Source organism: Psammomys obesus, unplaced genomic scaffold (assembly GCF_907164565.1).
Source record: "Psammomys obesus unplaced genomic scaffold, mPsaObe1.curated_primary_1811, whole genome shotgun sequence".
NCBI classification, from domain to species: domain Eukaryota; kingdom Metazoa; phylum Chordata; class Mammalia; order Rodentia; family Muridae; genus Psammomys; species Psammomys obesus.
Genome location: NW_026587216.1, coordinates 39611695 through 39635450, shown reverse-complemented (window position 1 = coordinate 39635450; position 23756 = coordinate 39611695). Strand labels below are relative to the sequence as shown.

The 23756-nt window shown below is 41.1% G+C and overlaps 1 protein-coding gene across 7 annotated transcripts in view; it reads left to right on the top strand.

The window, feature by feature from the left end:
* The first annotated feature begins 1472 nt into the window (after nt 1-1472).
* Asph (aspartate beta-hydroxylase) overlaps nt 1473-23756 on the top strand; it is a 202511-nt gene continuing 180227 nt past the window's right edge. For all 7 annotated transcript variants that reach the window (XM_055603353.1, XM_055603350.1, XM_055603352.1 and 4 more), the window contains exon 1: nt 1473-1976. In XM_055603353.1, coding sequence (XP_055459328.1) covers nt 1847-1976 — 130 coding nt within the window. In that variant the 5' untranslated portion in view covers nt 1473-1846. The remainder of the gene's footprint in view (nt 1977-23756) is intronic.

Here is a 23756-nt window from a genome sequence, read left to right as displayed (position 1 = left end):
TGCATGCAGGCTGAATTCATATCCCCTCTCTATCACCAACTTTGTAACATTACTGGATTCGTTGATTAAAATATCCAAAGGAAATAACTTGAGAAAAGGTTTATTTAGGTTCACAGTTCTAGGGAGACTTTAATCTACTGTGACCAAGGAAGGCATAACAGTAGCAGCTCCCGTTGTCAGAAACAGTGGAAGCCCATGGCAGCAGGAGAGAAGGGCCTGGACTAATAAAATAACCTTCAAAGGTCTGCTCTTGGTGACCCATTTAGGTAGCCAGATGTCCCACCTCCTGAAGATTCCCCAGCTCCACAGATAAGCATCACTAGCTGAAAAATAAGGATTTAAACATTTGTGGGAGATATTTTAGATTAAACTCCCCAAAACACAAACTCTATAATAGTGTTTTATGAGAAATTAAAAGTTTTATCTTGGAGATCAAGAATATTTTACTTGTTTATTTATTGTAGTTTAGATTTCAGTATCTTATATTAAATGATACGACTCAGATTTGCCTCTCAGCTTCTCCTCATCCCAGTCATTATCTCCTGCTGAAATAATGTTCTTTGTGGGCAGTAAGGGGCGCCCAAGAGAGAAGAGAGGACTCCTGGGGGCAGAAGGAGGCTTTGGGATAAAGAGATGAAGTGAAAACCACTGGTCCCCATCTTCATAGACGTATGAAAAAGAGGCCTACTTTCTTCTTGTTCTGCAATGTTGCCCTCGCTAGATTCCACACTCCATCTGGGCAGTACCCAGCGTTCATAGCTGGGTATGACAAGCCAGTGACCCTAGCAATTGTCAGTGGTGGCTGAGGAATTGTCAGCGCAGGCTGCAGACGGGGAATAAAGCTGAACGTCCCTTTCTCTGTTCTTCTGCAAGGGGGTGCTTCCAAGGTGGCCCAGAATTCCAGGAAGACCTCAGGATGTTGACAGCAATGTATCAAATCACCACGTCTTTCACGCTTTTCTATTGCTCACAGACATGCCTTGGGCAATTGGTGACGCAGAAATGATGGTGGTCTCTGCTGGACCTTAGCTGCTGCCATTTTTATTTTTGATACTCAGTTCTCAGGCACAAGCATAGGAGGTGGTCCATGGCTGGAGACATCAAGTAACCCCAGGTATTAGTCTGGCAAGTGTCGTGCATTGTAAGAAAATGGGGTTTTTGAGTCAATGCTCACATTTTTATGCCTTAACTAAGGTTCTCCAAAAATACTTATGGCACCAATGACATAAATCCCTGTTTTGAGACCGAAAGGATCAATGATCACGGTGTACTCGCGGAACTGGTGCGTGCTTAGGCTCCGGAACCAAATTCCCAGGAAGAAGCAAAGAGGTGGTGCGCCGCTCTCGGGCACCACCCCCATTACCCGCCCCATCCCGTTGGAGCTAGAGCGCCAAGGCTCGCGAGAGCCCTGGCGGCTTCCACGTTTGCCACGTTCCAAGGATCAAGACAAACTAGAAAGCCACAAGCCGCTCTGGGGTTTGCAGCCGCTGCGCAGCGCCAGACCTGCTCCGGCCGGCGGGGGGCAGGGGAGCGCAGCCGGCCCCGCCCCCAGCCGGCGGTCCTCAGGATTGGCCTGTGTGGCCGTCCTTCAGAGCTGGTGGGCGGGCCGAGGCTGGCGTGGGCGGGGCCGAGACTGTGGCTGCAGAACGCTCTGAGCAGCGCAGGGAGTCACACACTGGCTGGGCGCACGCGAGGCTGAACCCGCCGCCGCACGTTGCTGCAAAGTCCTCCGAGGAGCGGCGAGCGCGGTGGAGGCTGAGGCGCCGCTGCAGGAGTCGCCGATCGCCGTGTCCCCCAGCACACCCAGCGAGGCCCCGGTTCTCTGCAGTCCCCAGAGCGGCTCGCGATGCCCCCGCGCAAGAACGCCAAGGGCGGCGGCGGCGGCCACAGCAGCAGCAGCAGCGGCAGCGGCTCCGGCAGCGGTAGCCCGAGCACGGGCAGCAGCGGCAGCAGCAGTAGCCCGGGGACGCGGAGAGGTCAGAGTCCCCCGCAGGCCGGGCCCGGGCGGCGGGCGGGAGCAGGGTGGGCTCTGCAGGTGGGGTCTGATCGCCGGTCCGCCGCTCCTCTCCATCCGCAGGGAGGCCGCGCTCACCGGGTGGGGAGGCAGAGAAGCAGGGCTCGGCCCGAGGGCATCCCGGCGCCGGCCTCGGGTCTCCTGTGCGCAGCCTGCCCGAGGTCACTGCGCGCGGCCCTTGATTGCCTTTCCTAGTGGAAGCTGGGCGTAGAGGACCCTTTATCTGCTGCTTGCAGATTTCGGGGCGCTTGACCCTGAGCCAAAGTCAGGAAAAAGTAAGTTCTAGCCTGCCCAGCAGCGTGGAGGAGCAAGCAGCTTGGAGGACTGTATTCAGGGGCTGGATGCATCGTTCTTGAAAATTATTTTAAGGAGTTTTGTTTAGTTTTCTTTATATGTGTTGTGTTTGCCTCTTAAAATATGAGGGGATGTCATAAAATGCTAACCGAGTTTTCTTTTTGTGCCTCCTCCCTTTCACTTTTCGGGGAAAAAAAAAGGAAAAAGAAACAAAAGAAAAAAAAATCTACTGGTTATTCACCTTTCTTCTCCATGTGCATAGCAGCAGAGTGGAGAACAGATGTTTTAAATCTGTTTCGTGTCATGTTTCACCGGGTCCCGGTTTCTTTTATATTTCCTTTGATTCATATTTAAAATATTGGAACTGGAATACACATGCGGACTGATTGTGAGCTCTCGGGTTCACTAGACATGATTTAGATTCTGTGCCGCCGGCTGTGGGCAGTCCATTATTATATGTCATAGATAGATCGGATGATTATGGTTTTATTAGTAGCTGTCAGGAAGACAGATGGCTTTTCTTCGTAGCCCTTACTGTCTTATTTATCTTCATACATATTGTCTTCGTTTCACCCCTTTTCAGCTCATTCCCTTTTCTCGACCTGAATAGTTGAGCACCATAATAGGTGCTCGATGAATATTTGATTAGAAAAATGAATGAATGTAAGTGGGGAAGGTAGTGCGGTGAAATCCACCGTCCGCATTAGCGTTCTGAGAACTGATGTTTGTGTTCTTAATGGAAGGAACTCTGTGTACACAGTTTGAAGTTCAAGGCGCTGTAGTAATTGATTCACCTTTAAAAGGGGTGTTCTGGTTCCCTAAACCAGCTAATCCGCACCGGGCAGCACAGCTTCTTCTGGTCACTGTGGCCGTAGATGTGAACCCTGTGAATGGAGAACCTGCTAGGAGTGGAGGTATCAAAGAGGAAGACTGTAATGTTTTCTGTAGCCATTTACTAGTGAAATGTGCCTTTGCTGCTGTCCTGGGAACTTCCTCCCTGCTAGGGAAAGTGCTTAAGCCACTGAGCTACATACCCAGTCCTCCTTCCGTCACTTTATCCTTCACACCCAGGAGCAGAGAACTGATTGCATACAACCAAGAAGTCACTTAGGAGCCCTGTGGCTGGTACGAATCGGTACCGAGAACGTGCAGCATTCCCCTATAGATAAACCGCTGTAACAGTCAGCTGACAGGCTTAGAAAAGGCCAGGATGTGTAGTACCTTACTCTCTCATTAGCATGGATTGTGCCTTGTCCTACCAGTCAGTCACATTTTAGTCTAAACTCCAAGGATCTCAAACTGTTGACAGTTTAGCGCACTGATTGCATAACTACACTCAGGCACTCTGTGACGGAAGCACTTTTCTTCTACCCCTTCCCCAAATCCAAGCCTTCATTATGTAGTGTGGACCATCGTTCCGAGGCCGTGATTTTAAGTGAATATTGAGATCTGACTGGGTGAAGGAGAAGGTACCAGAGCTCGAAACTAAGCCTCTTCCTATTGTGCTGAGCAGTTACACTACAGGGTACAGCTGAAAGAGTAACAGACACTTAAAGGAAAGTTAACTTCGTGTGGTCACTGGGGTAGCGAGATTGGCATGCGAACCAGCCCTGGCTCCTGGGGAGGTCATACACAGGCGCAGGTAACAGTGACATTGTTGAGGCATTCAGTGCCTTTTAGTTTTATAAGGCAAGACAATTCATGCTTCAAGGTTATCTTGTTCAGCCCATGACGCCCAGATGGAAAGGGAGAACACAAACTAGAATCCAGGTTTTCTGTTGCTCATCACTGCACTGCTTAAATCTTGGGTCCGTAAACTGAATGTGAGGTATCTTACAGGGGTAGGGTAGGTTGAACTAGTTTATCAAGTTTCCTTCTGGCATTTTCCATGGTAGAGTTGTAGTCATTGTGGAAATTTGTGCTTTTGTCTTTAACTAAGCAGCCTTTGGCTAAAATATGTTTGAAATGGCAAACATGTAAATCTCCGTTTGAAAAGTGTGCACCCTGAATTTTCTACATAGAGAATCTGATGTCAGTAGTGACATCGGTCACATGACTTTTATGTAAAAGTGTGATGGGGATGAGAGCTGTGATTCAGTCTAGTAATGCACACCTTTTAGAGAAATAGGTTTTAAAGCAGGTTTCTGCTATTCATGGTCTTTAGCTCACCTGAGATGTGATAAAGTGGAGTTTCATTTTTACATTTTTTTCAGTTTTACTCCTTAGAATACAAAAGTTGGGCCTTTAAGCTTTAGCTTGCATATTCAGTGTGATTTGCCTGGCTAGCTGGGGCCAGCAAACGTCTTTCTCACAGTCACTGATGGGAAAGCTTGTGAGGAAGAGGGGCCAGGGCTATCTCTGGGCTCGTGGTGTAGCGCAGAGAGGCTGGAGCAGGCTGTCATCACTGTTGCAGGTGATGCCCCCCTGTGCCTGTTTTGCCTGTGGCTTGCTTCTGTCTTGCCACCTACCAGGAGGTGTCGCTGTAGAACATGCTTGACCTCCCAGCTGGAAGCTGGAAGTTACGTAATAGCAATTATGTCTTAAAACATTCTGGACTTATGCAGAAGCAACTCTTATCTGCTGCGGGTCATGTCTCTTAAGATATTTAACAGAATTTGAAAATTAGTAATGAGTTCATGTGGAACAATCCTCCTAACACTGATGAAGAATGAAATATATCCATATATATTTGATGCTCTTTGGTCACTTAGAAACATGCTTCCGAGTTTATTCTTTTCCTACCACCACATGCTTTCAATGTCTCATAGGTTACTAACGTATACCACACGTTGCTGAGTGTGTCCTGGCTTCCTTGAAAGAATGGGACCCTGGCACAATTCTTTTTTACTTAACTGAGGGTTGTTGGGGGGATCAGTTAGGGCCTGTGACATAATCCTCTGCCAGCCATTTAAGATGGAAAAATAGGAAGTCTATAATTTGCTCACTAGAATTTTATGTTTTTGTTGTTCTAGTAGCAGGTTTTTTTTTGTTGTTGTTGTTTTTGTTTTTTTAGATTGGCCCGATTGTATAAAAACAGGTTCTATAAAATGCTCAGAGGGAATTCTTTACATCCATATCATGGACTGGGGACTAAAGATCCATATTTCAGTCTTGTACTAATATCAGCTACCTCATAGAGATTATTAGAAAATAAGGCGATAAGATTTACATTTTCAGCTAATTAATAACACTGGCATGGTTAATAGCTTATTGGGGCTAGCTTCTTTATTTCTAGTTAGTGTTAGATATTTTATTCATGTGCTTGCTGATCCCAAAAGACAACAACAAAAGCCATTTTTTCTCATGAAAGGCAACGCATTTTAGAACAAAGAATCTGATAGCCCGGGCCTCTATTTATTTAAGAAACACGTGACAAATCTTTCTGACATCCCTAATCTTAATCTATTTACTCTCTGTTTTGCTTCCTGGTTCTGATCGTCTAAGACAATTTGATATGACTTGGTGCATGGTACACACGGTCTCGGTGCTCATGGTAAGAGAGAGTACAAAACACAAGAGAACACAAAGTATACATCTTGCTTCGAAGTCTGTTATTTTTGTTATTCTGTAGTGTGTTTGTTTCAAATATAAGATGCTTTTGCAGTTGATTACATTGTAACTTTCTGAAGCACTTGTTACATTTTTTGCTTCGAAGTCTGTTATTTTTGTTATTCTGTAGTGTGTTTGTTTCAAATATAAGATGCTTTTGCAGTTGATTACATTGTAACTTTCTGAAGCACTTGTTACATTTTTCTAAGTGTCTCATTTGTACAGAGGCCTTAAAAATGCTTGTTGCCAGCTGATCTCTTAGAGTTTTGTAACTTTTTTTTTTTTAACCTTATTCAGATACAATTTGGTCTTTTCATGCTCTTCCAGCTCCTGATGTCATGTAATGAGAAGTACTTGCCCTGTGTCTTGAATGAATATGCTACTTCTGTATCCCCAGCAAGTACAAAGTACAAAAAGACTGTTAAATAATTCTCCTTTAGTAAAAACTGTATGCATAGCAAGATAAGACCAAGATATTTCGGTGTCGTTTTACATAATAGGGCCTATGATGACGGTAATATATAGTACATTTCAAAATAAATTATTTTCAAATTTTTCACGGTAAGAATTAGATGTGAAGATAGAATGTTTTACCTGATTTGCATACTAATACATAATGAAACATTGTAAGGCACCCCTTTAATATGTATAGTCTCTCTGTATCAGTTAAGAAATTACTTAAAACAAAAACTGTATGGCAATAGAAACCATTTACTATTTGCCAGTATAATTTGAAGAAAGCTTCTGCTGTCACTGAACCTGGTGGTGCCTGGCTGGCTCTGTCTGCTGCCCCAGTGTCTTGGTGTTCAGTTCTGCACTCAGGGCTGGAATATACCATTCTGAGGAAACATAGCTGTCCCACTGCAGTGGTGTACTCTGTAATTCAGCGCATGAACTCTCCTTTTGGTTCTGGTACTGCTCGGAGCCAGGGTGGTGGTTTATCAGACATTATAATTAGTTGTACTGTTAGTTTGTGTTCCTCTGGTGTTTGGGTGTTCAAGCATTTGTTCTGCAGTTGACATTTGCTTTTTAGGGATGTGATTCGGTTCCTTTCAGCTGCTGTTCTTATTTTTCCATGGCAAGCCATTGAATGCAACTGAATTCTGATCAGATTGATGATGGCTGAAGACAAGCCAGTTACAACCCATTAGACCGAAAGGATTTTTAAGCTCCTGCATTCAACGAGATTTTAAAAGGAGGAGTTATAGGATTGTTGCTGAAGGTTGCAGGGTGTCCTTTGGCCTGGCCTTGAGATGCAGGGAAGTTTGGCTCATCTCACAGGTGCTGGCACCTGCTGTAGGTAGTTTCTGTGCTCCCTAGCAGAGATTAGTATGAAAGGGGAACAGGAGGTTGTCCATTTACAGAGGACAGCCTTTGCAGGAGACAGCACTATTGCTTAATTTGGAGAAATGTTGATGCTTCTCTTGTGTGTATGCCCACAGATCTTACCCAGTGACTCATTCATTATGGAAGGCAGCCAGGGTTGCCTTATTTTTAAAGTGGAAGAATATTGTGTGATAAAATAGTTGATTTTGCTTTTGTTTTCCATAGGCTTGACTCTGCCATGCAGTCATTGCTATTATGTTATAGCTGTTATATTTCTCAGGCCACATATGCTCATATGTGGAATGGTAGCTCCTAATGTCTGTTTTAATTCCAGTTATTCTAGAATGGCATATTGGAAGGCCTCTTCAGTCTTAAGATTCTCATGCAGATTTTATTTGGGAGTTAATTTCTTTTGCATGAACAAAAGTTACTGTTGCAAATGTGTCAAATGAATTTTAATCAGATGCTTCTGGCTTAATTTTTAAAACTGTGTCAAGCACTTGCTTTTTGAAAGTACCACCTTTTGCTTCATAAATAAAACATGTCTGTTCTTTTAGTTCTGCATCTATTAAAATGTTATTTTAAGACTATTTACTATATATGCAAAGAAATAAACTTTTCCAACTTGTGAATTTTTTTTCCTGTGGTATCACTTCTTAGTCATTCAGACACATTTTTTGATACTCATTCTCATACATGCTGTTATAACCTATATGATGCAAACTACAAAATGTTATGTTGTACATTACATGCTAAACACCCATGTATGGTATTTATATATGTATATATTATTAAAATATACTTTCTATTAAATATATATTTTTAGATTGATTTAAAATTAATTTTTTTTTATTGTGTGGATGTTTTGTTTGCATTTATGTCCGTGCACCATGGTCATTCCTGGTGCCTGTGAAGGCCAGAAGAGAGCATCAGATCTCTTGGAACTGGAGTTACAGACAGTTGTGAGCCAACATGTGGATACTGAGAATTGATACCAGGCCTTTAGAAGAGCAGCCAGTGCTCTTAGCCACTGAGCCATCCATATGTCCAGCCCAAGATTTATTTTCTTTTAAGTTCTCTCTCTCTCTCTCTCTCTCTGTGTGTGTGTGTGTGTGTGTGCGCACATGAGTGCATGTGTCCCCAGAGGCCAGAAGATGGCATCAGCTCCCTTGAAGCTGGACTTCGAGGACTTGGTGAGGAGCTTGGCATTGTTGGGAATCAAAATCAAGTTCTCTGAAAGAGCAGGAAAAGAGATCTTAACTAACACCAAGGGTGAAATAGTTTATTGCTAACATTATGTTTGAAAGCTGCTTGAGAAGCCTGTCTGTGTCCTTATGTATAGAAGTATGCCTGTTTAACATGCAAAGTGTTATGACTTGGTTCTTGCTTGGTTTACCAGCTCTCCATTTCCGTAGCCACAACTTCTCACTGTATGTGTGCGCCTCTTTCTGTTGAGCAGCCCTGCTGAGACTGCTACTCCGTAGCGTTCCCCCTGTTAAAGCGCTGCTCTCAACCTGTTTGGCCTTTTCTGTGTGTATCTGAATATGTTTCCATGCTAGGAAATTAGATTGGGATTGTTGTCATAGCATGAATTAACCTTTTTACATATTGCCATTTTATTAAACCCAAAGTAGTTGCACGAATTCACATCCTACCTGTGATGAATTACATTAGTTACCTTCTTGTGCCACCCTTGGTAAAGTTTAATGTTTGCAAGTTCAGGTACTCTTAAATGGCTAACATTTGCACTTTCTGGTTAGTAGTAAGACTTGATGTTTTTGTTCCTGTAAATTTCTTGTTCATACGTATTTCCTGGTGTTTTTAATTTATGTGAGTGCTTGCGTTGATTTGTAGGGTGTATTTCACAACCCCAAGTCTTTTGTTTGTTTGAGTGACAGGTCAGGAACTTCTCTGTTCCATCATTGATTGTTTACCTTGTCATTTCCTGTGCTATATTTCACTAACAGAATTTTGTAATTTTAATATAGCAACAATAGAATTTTTCTGTTTTCTATTTTATGGTTTGGGCTTTTGTGCTCTATGACATTGTTTGCAGTAGAGATGGTGATTTTTTATTTTATTTAAATAAGATCATAAAGTATCAGAAATTTTACTCTTTTGAGTTTAGATCTCAATAGTACCAGATGTTGATTTTTACTGTGTATGTACTGTTCAAGTGGGGGGAATCTATTTTAAATATTTTTTACAAAATAGGTAAGGAAGTGTTCTGTAGTTAGTGTTCACATAGACTATGTAGAATCACTCTTCCCTGTTTCTAAGCCTTGAACCATGTTCCAGGAGGGGAGGATCCATGTCACTGAGAACTCTTCCCCTGTATAGAAAGGCCCTGTGTCTCAAAGGACAGGTTATGCTGCCCTTTCAATATTGCTCTTGCCATTTAAGGTCTTTTTTTTCTTCTTCTTCATGTTAGAACATACTTCTCAAGTATGACAGGCTTTCCTTTTTTAGAATTTTGGACCATATTGAATTTATAGAATAATTTGGCGCAAATTCTATCTTTATAATAGTGAGTCTTATACCTTAGTAAATAGAAATATTCTTTTTATTTTATCAAACACAAGTCTTTTGTTAGGGGTAGTTTTGGTATTGTGTATATGTGCATATGTGTGTATGATCACGTGTAGTTGGCTTAATTTTTTCTTTCTTTTTTGTTTCTTGTTTTTGAGACATTGTCTGTGTAGCTTTGGCTATCCTGGAACTTGTTTTGTGGATTAGGGTGGACTCAAACTCACATCCATGTTGGCACTAGTTTCTAAACTCTATTTTATTTGGGTTTCCTTAAGCTTCTACCTCTCTTCCAATCCCCAGACTATTGGTAGGAGAGAAAGAAGGTTAGAAGGGAAGGAGATGTAGACCTCTTTATACTTAGTTCCTGCTGATTAGGGTCCTCTGGTTCATTGGGGCAATAATAATCTCAGTCATCCGGATATCTAGCAGTCCACCAAACCAACAGCAGCAAACAGCAAATGCAGCAGCAAGCAGCCTGCTTTCTCCTCCTCCCCTCTCCTCAAAGCCTCTTCCTTCTCTCTTGGCTCTGCTATTTACGTGGTCTGGGAGTCCTCAGAGTTAAACCAACTGCAGCTGGCAAAGACCACACCCCTCTCAGAGCCACAGGAGGCTGTTATCAGTTGTGGACAAATTAGAAGCATCTCCATATGCCACACTTGGGATTAAAACAAAAATCCCTTTACATAACATAACTGAGTTAAAAAAAACCCCCCACAAAACTTGCACTACAAATCCACCTGCCTCTGCCTCTGGAGTGCTGGGATTAAAGGTATGCACTACTGCCTGGCTAACTTGACTTTTTTTTTTTTTTTTTTTTACACTGTCTCATTGCTCATGTTGACCTGAAACTTGTTTGACATGTAGCCCAGGCTGCCTTTAAAGGCTTAAGCTTGTGATCATCCGCCTTTGTTTACTGAACTCTCAGATTATAGGTATATACCACCATTTCTGGTGATCCTCTATAATTTTTAAAGTATTTTAAAAATTGTATTTAAATTTATTTTGTGTGTATATTTTGCCTGCATGTATGCCTGGTGCCCACAGAGGTCAGAAGAGACTGTTAGATCTCCTGGAATTGTAGTGAAGAGTGGTCCTCCATCACCATGTTGGTGCTGAAATTGAACTTGGTTCCTCTTCAAGAGTAACGTGTTTGTAACAGTTGAGCCATCTCTCTAGCTCCCTTGGTGATGTTCTTTAACAAGCACTTAACTATCAAAAATTGGAACATGCATCCAACTTGACACTCCACTACCTTGATTCTGCAGCAGTATGTATTTACTTCATGCTATGTATTTGTGAAATAGACTTCAGTATACTACCGCCTGTTAGACATCTGTGCTTCTTTGTCATTAGCAAGAACTTAGCCTGTATCTACACTTTTATTTTCCTTTGTGGTAAATTAAAATTTTTATGCAATGAATTGCACAAATTTTAGTGTGCAATTTAAGGAGTTTTGATGAATCTATGAATCTATTACCTACCTGTGTAACCTGCCAATTTATTAAACCACTCTGGAAAGTTCTCTTTAACCTTCCCACCATCAGGTGAAGCTCCATAACCATATTAATCTTGTCTGTTTTGGAATTTTTAAAAAAGGTTTATTTATTTGTTTTATGTATATGAGTACAGTTTTCATACACACCGGAAGAGGGCATTGGATCATATTACAGATGGTTGTTAGCTACTTAAATATGTGAAATGGTTTCTTTGACTTATCGTGATCTTTTTGGGATTCACCCACATCACCACACACAACAGTCCCTTGTTGTTGTTCCTTTTCTTCTCGTTGTTCTTCTTCTGCATTTATTGTGTGAACATAACACAATTTGTTAGTCTCTTAATGGTAGACACCGGAACTATTTCTAGTTGTGTAGGCTATTTGGAAGAACAATTTATAAACATATAAAATCTTTAAGAAATACGTATTCATGTTTTTGAGCAAATACAAGAGGAGTTTCTGTGTTATATGACAGATGTGTTTTTAGTTTTTCTTGCACACTGCTAAGCTGTTTAGTGGGGTGGCTGTAAAGTGTATTTCCTATTCCTACCAACAGCAGGATGAGGGAATCTAATTGCTTTATTTACATGTTGTCTTAGTCAGCGTCCCATTGCTGTGAAGAGATAGCATGGCCACAGCAACTCTTATAAAAGAAAAGCATTTAATTGAGGCTGGCTTAGAGTTTCAGAAGCTTAGTCCACAGTATTCATGGCAGAAAACATGGTGGCATGCAGGCAGACGTGGTGCTGACGAAGTAACTGAGAGTTCTACATCTGGATCTATAGGCAGCAGGAAGAGAGAGTAAGCCATGCCGTGCCTTGGGCTTCTGAAACTTGAAAGCACATCCCCAGTGACAGACTTCCTCCAAAAAAAGCCACACCTCACAATCCGTTCAAGTAGTGCCACTCCCTGATGACTTAAGCATTCAAATGTATGAGCCTATGGGGGCCATCCTCATTCAAAGCATCATGTGCGTACACCAATATCGGAAGTAGTCATCTTTTAAAATCTGAAGTATGCTCTGGATCTGAGGTGGTTTCTCTTCTGGTTACCTTTCTCTATTCACTGTTGATGTTAGACACTTTTCTTGTAATTGTTGTCCACACACATTCTTCATTTGTCAGTTTTCCATTTGTATTATTGAGATCGAATTATATATTCTAAATAAAAGCTACTTTCAGGTATATGTACGAGAATTACTTGTCCTAATTGATAACTTTTCATTTTCTTCTTTGTTTGGTATGGTATGTTTCTTGAAGGCAGCAAACAGATCCTGTTTTCTAATCCAGCCTGATAGTCTGTGTCTCTTTACTGGGAAACCGAGACTGTTAATGTTGACAGCTGTTGTTGAATGATGTGTACGAACTCCTGTTATTTTGTTGTTTTGTGGTGTTTTCTTTGGGCTTTTTAAAGTAACTGTTTGAGAGTTTTAATTTATTTCCTGTGCCCTCTTGGGTGTGTTTATCCTTCTCTTCCTATCTAAGCATCTCTTCCAATGTCCTCTGTAGGGATGGCTTACTGTTCATAAATTCCTTTAAACTGTTTTTATTATGGAAAGTTTTTTCTTTCTTTTTTGGTTGCACTCTATAGTCATTTGGATATACTAGTGTAGGCTGGCATCTTTGGTCTTTCATAAATTGTAGAATATAGGTCTGATCCTTTCTGTCTAGTAAAGTCTCTATTGAAAATTAGTTGTTATTTTGATAGCTCTCCCTTTTATGTCACATGGTTTTTCTTGCAGCTTTCAAAGTCTGTTCTTTGTTCTGTAGAGTTAGTGACTCCATTTATTGTATGACATGAAAGTTCCTTTTCTGATTTTTTTTCCTATTTGTTGTTCTGTATACTTCTTGTACTTTGGTAGTTATTTCTTTCCTTAAATTTGGTAAATTTTCTTTAACGGTTTTGCTGAAAATATTTTCTGTACTTTTAGCCTAGGTTTCTTCTTCTATACCTGTAATTTGTAGGTTTGGTCTTTCTGTAGTGGTCCAGAGTTTCCACATTTTCTGTCCTGGAATTTTTGGATGTAACTTTTTTTTTTTTTTTTTTTTTTTTTTTTTTTTTACCAAGTGATACAGTTCATCTACCTTATCTTCAAGACTTGATATTCTCGCTTCCCCTTGATCTGTTCTGTTCATGAGGCTTTCCACTGGCCTTTTTGTTATTGAATTATTGACTTACTGAATTTTTCAAATTTTTTTAGTTTGATGTTTTATAAAACAAATTCTATGTTCATTAAACTATTTCCATATCTTAATTATTTGCTTTATTTCATTCAAACATTTGTGTTTTTGCAGTCTGCATTTAATCAATGATTTGCATCCTCTTTGAGTTGCTTGAACATATATATGACATTGTCTTGTAAAACAACTGAGTTGCATTTCTCAGGGATCATTATAATTGGAGTACTAAGTTTTGGAGGAGAGAAATATTGTGATTTTCTTTGTGTGTGTGTGTTTGGTGTTTGTGTTTGCCGTGGGACCTTGGCATCTGATAATAGGTTGTTGGTGCTATTTCTTGGTAAGGCTATCTGTCCGCTTTTGTTGAGTGGGCATTTGGGTCTCTGTCTGCTGTTACCCTAACTCGCCAGGTTAAGGAGCTCCTGAATGGTGCTTGGGGTTCGTTGTTGGCACAACACAGGGTTGATGTGCGAAAGGGATGTCAGAAGTGGTCTCAGCCTAGCTGTGGCTTCTGAGCACAGAAGAAAATCCTGCATAGACTGGGATGATTCTTGATGAAGATCCTCACAAGTCTATGGAAGGCTCATAGGGAGCTACATGGAGTCTTTAGGTGGCATGGTCCTTAGGCAGGTGGGGAGGTGTCTGTATAGGGTTGAGGGTTCCTACCTCAGGTTGGCATACAAGGGGTAGGCTTCTCAGGTATGGGAAGAACAAATATTTTTATGTTAATACTTATGTTTCTCATTTCTGACTTTACTTTCTCTATCCTGAGAAACTTTCTATTCTAAAGCCACAAAACTAATGTCTGTTTTCTTTTAGAAATTGCAGAGTTTTAGATTTTATATTTAAGTTTATAATCTTCCTCAAGTTAGTTTAGAGTAGCTTTATTTTGTTTGTTTTGCTGTGATGGCACAATTTATAGAACACACTTTGCTTTTATTATTAGGTTGCTTTTGGTGCCTTTGTTAAAAAGTAAATGAGAGTATAATTGTGCCTTTAATAAGCATAATTATTTCTGTGTTCCTTACTGTGCACTTTAAAAATTATGTTTGTGCATAAGCGTGTTCTACAGTCCTGATTACTCTAAGTACATAGTCATAGTAACTGGTGAAAGTAGGTATTAAATGTCTTTTATTACTCTTTTAAAGATGGTTCTGAATGGCTAGTTCTCCTGAGTACCCATGTGTGCTTTCCAGTAAATGTCTCACTTTCAGCAGAGAGAAGTACCCTAAATCTATGAAGAGATTTGCGTTGACTCTTTACCTTAGTTTGGGAGAAATGAGAGTCTCAGCGGTACCAAGTCTTCCATCACATGGTGGTGGCATATCTTTATTTATCTGGGCCTTTAATTTCTTTCTGCCTTGCTCTGCAGTTTGGGGTATGGCCCTCATATATTTTTGTTGGATGGATTTTGTAGATATTTTATACATTTTGATGCCATTATGACTCACAGTAGAAAAATTGTAGTGGTGCGTACCTTATACTCCCGGCACTTGGGAGGTGGAGGTGGGAGGATTATGAGTTTGAAGCCACCAAGGGCAAGATATATCGCGAGACACCTTAATAACAAAACAGAACAAAACGACCTCAAAACATGGACTGAACATGTGGCTCATTGGTAGGGTCTGCCTACTATGTATGTAATGGCCTAGCACTGTAAGAAAGCAGAAGAAATCCCTTCTGCCATTTTGTGTTTTTAGTGTATAGACATAGAGCTGATACACGTATCTTAGATCACATGGCCTTGTTAAATTCACTTTGCAATTTCTAGCAGTATATGTATATATGTCTATACACGTATATATAGTCTCTGAGATTTTTCTATGTAAATATCTCATTATTCATTAACAGACAAGTTTTTTTGTTGTTGTTGTTCTCTTCTGTCTTAGAGGGACCTTTGTTGCCTAGAAGTAATGGAGGCAGACACTCTGCCTTTGTGCTAGCAAGTCAAGTGCTAACTAGGTGTTACATAGATATCCATTGTCAGATTGTGGGAATTTATGCATATCTAGTTTAAGAGTTTTATCAAATCCCCTTTCTCAAGTCTGTTTGATCATGTTGAACTATCCTTTAGGCATGACTTTATTTGCTAATACTGTACACACTAGGCTTTGCTTCTAATATACACACGACTTTAATTACCATTGCTGTGTACATAGCTTTATTGCTAATAGTACCCACATATATTTATTTGCCAGTTATTTGCACACAGCTTTACTTGCTAATATTTGCTCGTGATGAATGCAGGTCTGTAATGCTGACATCCCTTCCCCATTTCTTTTTTCCTTCTTCTTTGCCTTACTAATAATTACGATTAGTATTTAATATTTTCTTGGCATTTATTAAGATTATATGATTTTTTTAGTCTGCATTTTACTTGGTAAATTATAATAACTATATTCTAATTTAAAACTACCCTCTTGCCTCCCTTTTCCCCTCTTCTTTCCTGTCCCTGCCCCTTCTCCCCTGTTCGTTCCCCTGCCCCTCCTTACTCTACCCTACCCACATCCCTACAGATATGTTTCTAGGGGTTAATCCAACCTAGTAACTTCTTAGTTTTTTAATATTATTTGGAAGTTGTTTTAAACTAGTATAGCTACTGAATGCCCCATAGTGTTCTTTGCTAGACTTCTCATCTGGGCTGTTGTGGCTGTGTACATGAATTAGAGAATGTTTCCTCATTTACAACATCAATATTAGCTTTCAGGGGGTATAGCTCATCTGAACCTCTTTGTCATGTCAGCCTCTGCAGGGTTGGTGGAAAGGGCCCTTTTCTCAATGTTTACAGCATCATTGAGCTTTTGTTTCTAGATTGAAGTTGGCTACTGTACATTTTTCTGTCTCCTTGTGGGCACATTTGACTTAAAATGCTTTCTATCTTTAAACATTTTTGGAAGACACTTTAGGTGTGATTGTTTTCATTAGGGTTCTGTTGCCATGATGATAACATTGTGCCCAAAAGCAGCTAGCTTGGGGAGGGAAGGATTCATTTCAGCTTACGCTTTCAGGTAACCATTCGCCACTGAGGGAAGTCAGGGCAGGAACCTGGAAGCAGGAGACTGGAGGAGTGCTGCTTGCTGGCTTGCTCCTAATGCCTGGCTCAGCCTGCTTTCTCCTAGAACCCACCACCCACAGTAAACTGGGCCCTCTCACATCAATCATCAGTCAAGACAGTGTACCATAAGCTTGCCCACAGGTTCATCTGGTGGAGGACTTCCTCAGTTGAGATTATGTCTTCCTGAATGACTCTAGCTTGTACCCAGTTGAACCAAAACTAGCCAGCACAGTGGCTTTTAGCTGTATATCTTGTAAATGAAGTGTATCTGTTCTATACCTAGAACTGAGCAATAATAAAATTAAACCACTAAGGATTAAGGGTCTTTAAGTTTATTATTTTTAAGCCCCCAGAAATACTTTATTGAGTTTATTATGTGAACTTTTTTTTTTTTTTTTCTAATCTGTAAGAGTCTGACCATCTGCAGATACCCATGAGAAACGAGGCTCCTTACCATTAGACATGCGCTTTGGTTGACTTCATGAAGCCACCTGTTCCTATTCATGAGTAATGGGATGAACTAGGTACAGTTCTTTGTTCAAGTTGAACTTACTTCTTCATGAGTGAAACATAATGTTTATTTTCTTGAACTTTAAGATTTATTTTGGCTTTTCGCTAATTGGTTTATTTGTAACCAGTACTCATAGAGGCCTTGGGCACCTGGCATGGATCTATGACATGATTGTTAACAGTTTGCATTGCCACTGTGGAGGTCTTAGATGTTTGTGCCAGACATAGTGCAGTGCAAACAATTATGGATCAGGGAATTGGGTATTTGAAAAGGCTAAGGTAGAAACAAACACCAGTAAGAACTGACTAAGAGCACACAGAGAGGTGCTGCTGGGCAGGCTGAGGAGAAGGAGGCCTGGGGCACAGAGCAGAATACGGGAGTCTACATAAAGCTCTCCTTCTGGGTCTTACTCTGATTTTACTCATCCATCCCAAATACCTCACTGATTGTAAGAGAATTCAAAAAATGGGTCTGTGTCTTTATTAGCACAAATGTTACATTGCTAGGCGAAACAATTTAATAAATGCAAATAGCTCAAGAACTTTGGTACATAGTAATTTAAAAACCTTTAAAATGATCTACCTATAATCTTGTATGCAGCTACTGTTCAATTCATTGAGTTACCACCTTATCCCTGCCCTTCATTTTTGTCAGACAGCTCCCTCCTGTTTTCCTGTCTCACTTTAAAAGCTTCCACATCTGTCACTTGGTGAGTAGAAGCTGATCTTGGAGTTGATGTTGGGAGCCAACTGGCAAGAGAGACTCACTATCCCTCTATTTAGAACCTTTGATGTGGCAAAAGCAGTTCGGTTGAGAATCTTGGAAAGTGTGCTCTCATATGGACATGAAAATCCACAGGCTTATGTGGATAATTTTTAATGCACAGTTCAATAAAATGCCTTTCCTTTAGCTGAAGAGGGAGCCTGGAGTGAAGTGGGTGAAGAGATAGTCAGCACCAGCACCACAGTTAAACCTTACAGTCACAGCATTCATGACTGTCACAGTCCTTCCATCTCAGCCTGCCTAGGAGCAGAGAAGGCAGAGGCTGACTTGTGAGTTTTGTGCCTGTGGGAATTGTTTGTTAGAGGAGGCTTACACTAGCATCCCAGCCAGTTTGCCTTTCTCTGTGTTTCCCTTCCTGCGCACTGGCTCATTAAACTGCTCATTTTACTCTTCAGTTTGGAATCATTTCCCTTAGATTCCCCCTGCGCTTCCTTCAGCAGCTTCTCTTAGACCAGGGTTGCCAACCTCCATTCCAGGACTCACCATTTTCCTTAGAATTTGTCATATGGTTTCTTCAACAGACGAAAGTTCAGTCAACAAAATTGTCTCCAGCTGAACTGAACCCACGTACAACCTCACACTCTTCTCCTTGCCAGTTTGGGTAGATCACCAAACCTCTCCAAATGTTTCTCAGCCTTTCCCCAGCTTCACAATGAAGACAATAATAGTGAAGATTGACTTCAAAGTGACTCTTCGTGGGAGTTTTGTAAATGTAGTCAACATATTTGGTGATGATGAAGATTCTGTGTATAGAATCTCTATTTGGTTTGGTTGTAAGGGCAATGACCACTAGGATAATACCAGATTCAACACGTATTTCTGGGAGATTGATTTCATATGAAAGCAAAGCAGAGGTGGAGCTGGCTCCAGATGTGCACTGATTATTGGTTCTAATCGCCTCCTCTGGACCACTTTCTTCTGCTTATTGGCTTTTCGTGAAGAACTCAGGAAGGAAGCAGCCAGCAATGTCAAAGAACAAACAGGGCTTCTCCTTCCATTTTCCTCTGAGCCAGACATGCCTGCTTTTCCAGGCTTACTTTGGCTAAGGCCCTACCCTGTGAGCTGGGCTGCAGAGTACCCCCTGTGATGGATTAGACAGGCAGCACTGACCGTGCAGCATCTGTTACAGCCTCTCAGCTCTGCTGCTGTTGCCTGGAAACAGCCGTGGCGAGGCCAGCCAGGAGGTGAATGTAACAGCGCTCCAATAAAAACTGATTATGGGCCCTGCGGTTGAATTTCATATCAACCTCGCATTATGAAATGTATTCTCTAATTTCTTTTCAGCTGTTCTAAAACAAAAACCATGCTTCATGTCTGGCTCATACTAAAACCCAAACAAAGAGCAAAACCAAAACCCAAAATGGGAGTTTGGCCATAGTTGACTCTTACTTAGAATCCTGCAGAATTAGGAATTGCTCTACTGTAGATAACATGTGTATCTGGTGTTAAAGCAGCTGCCTGGCCAGGCTCTGTACTTGCTGATGTGTTACTATTGAGCATCAAAGCGGGTGCTCAGGCCACAGAAAGGCAGACAACAGTGGAACACATACAGATGAAAATTTTTCTGTTATCACTTCTGAAGTATATTAAGGTGAGACGTTGCCATGCTGTTTTCTATTTTGCTTTTAATGTCATAAGTTCTCAGAAATGACGTGTTACAGGGGATTTCTTAAGTTTGTGTTATAGGAAAGAAAATAGAAATTCTACTGATAAGTGTTAGAGCTAAAAAGAAATCTAACAACGTGTACTTCATGGATTAGAGAATTGTTTAGATAGATAGATGAAGTCCATCCTGGCTAGATACAGTTAGATAGCGTGCTGTAGGTTCTCTTATCTTGGGTCACACCAGGAAGCTGTTCGGTAGTAATAGAAGAGGATTTCCTGGCACTCTTTCTTCCACACTTTGTTCAATTCTGTTTGGGAGTAAAGTTGGGCCAAAGCAGACAGTTCATTTGTATATTCTTTCTCTTTCCTCTCTCTCTCATCCTCTCTCTCATCCTCTCTCTCTCTGGGTCAAAACAGACAGATCATTTGTATATTCTCTCTCTCCTCTTTTATTCTCTCTCTGTCTGGGTCAAAACAGACAGTTCATTTGTGTTCTCTCTCTCTCTGTGTGTATAGTGTTTAGAGAAGCTTCAGTAATTTTCAAGGTTTCAGTTTTCCTTTTTATTTTTAAACATGACTCAAAAGAATGAGCTAAAATTACTCATGTAAATACTGAAGCATGGAGTCATCTGCTGATTTTTTTCTTCCCCTTTTTGGGTTTCATATTTTTAAATTCCTTTGTAAGAATTATGAATATTTCCTCTTTAAAACTAACATTTGCCAGTTTTCATCAAACAATACCAGATTATAAAGTAGACATTTTTAATATTTATAAAGAGTGGCTTACAGCAGTTAGCGCCTGAGAATGGTGTATATTTCAAATTTAACGGTGTAATCTTTCCAAATGACTGTTAGTATGCTGTTATCCTGTCTACTATGTATCTGGGCAGTGTGTATTTTACTGCCTTTCTAGTTTCTCTTCTTTGGGTTTTAAGTCAAGTTGCCTCTTTGGTTTATTGCTATAGCATGGGGCAGAGATTTAGATCATTTGCTGAATAAATGAAATAGATGTTTGCGAAAAAAATTTATGGAAACCATTTAAAATTTGCCACCCTGAGAGTTGTGTTTACTTCCTACAGTCTATGCTAGCCTACAGAGCAGATCTATTTTGCCAATCTGAATTTGATGGTGACTGAAAACTTTTTATGTAAAGACAATATTTTAGCCAGTGTTGGCTTGTTATCATATTTAACACCATGACTGTGCTTGGCATTCTGCCTGAGCCTTAGTGTGTGTGTGTGTGTGTGTGTGTGTGTGTGTGTGTGTGTTTTAATTGAAAACAATGCCTTCAGCCATAAGATATATGCAGAGAACCTGATGCAAACCCACAAAGGCCCTGTCCTGTGAGCCAGAATTGAGCCCTGCTTAGTTGATTCGGCGGGATATGTTCTCTTGGTGTCCTCCATCCCCTCTGACTCCCATGATCTCTCCTCCCCCTCTTCTGTGGTCTCTGAGCTCCGATGCAAGGGACCTGATGGAGGTCTTCAATTTGGACTCTCTTTCGGCATACTGTCTGGCTGTGGGCCTCTGCATCTACTCCCATCTGCTGCTAGAGGAAGCCACTCTTAGGATGGCTTGACAAGGCACCCATCCTAGGTCTCTGTGTTATCCAGTCTCTGGTTCCTGGCCATCTTGGCAGTGTTGGGCATGGCTGAACTATTTTGCCAATCTGCATTTGATGGTGACCCCAAACTTTGCACGGAAAACAGTATTTTAAGCCAGTGCTGTGTTACCATCTTTAAGCACTATGGCTGAGCTGGGCTTTTTGTGTGAGTGTTAGCCTATGCGGATTTTGTAGAAAGCCAAGAGAATTGTACTTTGCAGCTGGTTAGAACTTTTGGTGTTACTCTCTCCTACAGTGATGGTTAGAGAACAACGAGTTCGTGAGATCGGAATTGTGGGACATCTTTGACCGTGGTAGGGACGTTGTCGTTGTCCATAACTTTGTGTGGTTGTGGTTTGTTAGGAGGGGTGGGGCACACACAGGAGTACGTGTGGGATAAACAGAGTGAAAACCGTGCGCGTTTTCCTTTTCAAATAACTCTACAACACCAGATTTGCTCTATCACTGGATTGGGACAAAAGTTATTTGTATTCTATTTTAGATTTTTATGGAAATAAGGTTATGAACTGTGCAGTGAGGTTTAAGAGACAAGGCCCAGCATGAGGTAAGCCTTAGTAGATCATTTCAGATGTCCTGCATATCAGATACTTCTATTAAGATTCATAACAGTAGCAAAATTACAGTTAGTCATTGGCAACAAAATAATTTCATGGTTGGGGGTCACCAAACCATGAGAAACTATATTAAAGGGTCTAAACATTAGGAAGGTTGAGAACCAAAGGCTCTTCTAAAGTTTCAGAACTGTGCCTGGAGCCAACAATTCCCGAGTATCTTACCATCGAGAATCTAGAGGTCAGAAAGGCAGGAAGCTAAAGTGACAGATTTCTCATTTTTCTTAAAGGAAAAGAGGAGTAGATGCAGAACTACAAACTGGCAATTTCAAAGTATTCCTAAATGAATTCTGTCAGTAGAAAGTCTTTTAAAGTGCCATTCTAGAGAGGCACTGTGAACATCTGGAGACACCTTGCGTTTCTCAAGCTGAGGCTGCTCAAGGGTGTCTTTGTTACGTATTTTGTAGGCATTGCACATTGGTCAGATTCGTTCTTGACATTTCCCAGCTTTGCTGAGGTTAGCAGTGTTTTGGGAATGCCCTCTGGTCAAAGGTGCTCACCATTAATCACATGTACAGTGTGAGAAACAGATGATTTGTGGAACCCAGCTATGAAATTCGAGAAACCTGCCCAGATAATGCTTATTAAATTCAGGTTAAACTGTGTGTGAGATCTCGTTCCAGGAGCAGAACTTTGTATGCACTCAGTGGCCTGGGATATGAATGGAATATGGGCTTGATCAGGGTCGAGACAGTTTGAAATCAAAATCATTGTCAGGAATGAGCTTTTAACTGGAAAGATTTGAAGTAGGTTGTTTGGTTTTTTTTTTTTTTTTTTTTTAATTTTTCTGTTTTGCATGTTTGTTTTGATTTTGATTGCTTTTAGTCTCAGGAAGTGACCAGGATAGTCTAGCTAACAACAACAACAACAACAACAACAACAACAAAAGAACAAGCACTTTTAGAATGGAGCAATGGATTAGAAACCAGAATGAAAGGGAAGAGAGCAGAAACCCCACCCTACATTGTGAGGCGGCATCTGGGATGATGGTTTTGGGTTCAGGAGTTGTGTGCTAGCTATAGCCTAGGAGGTGGCACATAGGACACTGCTCCTTACTAAGAGGACCTCCCTCATCTTGGCTTTCTTTGTTGTGAGAGTGAGCTGTAATCATCCCATCATCTATTACATAAACTCATGTTAGTTCTTGTCACGTGTCTGTCAAGACTCAAAACGTTCTGCATGGCCCACATGAAATCACACTGCATCCCACTGTGAAGCAAGGAACCCTGTGACTGTTTACCCCTGATACATGGGTGACATCTTTACAATACACCTGAAACTGGTGTGTTCTGCATCATCAGCACCAAACACTACCAATTGGAAGATGCTGTTGAGATGAGCAAACAGGGACCAGGAAAAACAGTTTTTATGAGTTGCGAATGCTTATGGACAAGTGTCAGGGAAATGCAAAGAACTCTAAGAGTTCAATTAAAAAGTGTTAAGCAGATGTGTAAAGGATTTGAGCAAATGCTTCACAAACTGAGCGAAATAAACGGCTGATATTGATGTGCTCCACATAATTAATTCTCAGGGCAGCATACATGAAACCCATTGTAAGATCCATGAAGCACCCAACAGAATGGCTAAACCTAAGACCAGATCCTAATTGTGACAGAGTGGTAAGTGGTTCTTAATGAGTAAATTAAATGGTGGAATTATTTTGTGAATGAACGATATGTCCGTTTTTCATAATACTCAATGTGCTTATGCCTTAAGACCTGCATGCTTATCTGAAGCAATAATGTGCAGCCATTTGTAATTACCCCTCTTTATCAGAAGAAGATGGTTCTAAGGACCTCCTCGTCACAGAGAAGCTCAAGCCCTGTGTGTTAACCAGTGTTGTATTTACATGTAAACCATGCGTCCCCTCACCTCTGCTTCAAATCAGCCCTATATTACTTCTAACCCTGTCTTACTTTTACTGTGACAAAACATTATAACCAAAGCAACCTAAGGAAGAAAGGGTTTAATTGCCTTACCTTTCTTTATTAGTGTTCATCGTTGAGGGAAGTCGGGAACTGGGTTGCTCCTCATGGAGGGAGAAGGAGAGATAGAGGGTAAGGGAGAAGGAGAGCTTAGCCTGCTTTTCTGTAAAACCCTAGACCACCAGCGGAGGGTGGCTCCGCCCACAATGGGCCGCCCCCACCCCACTGACCAACGATTAAGAAATTGCCCTACAG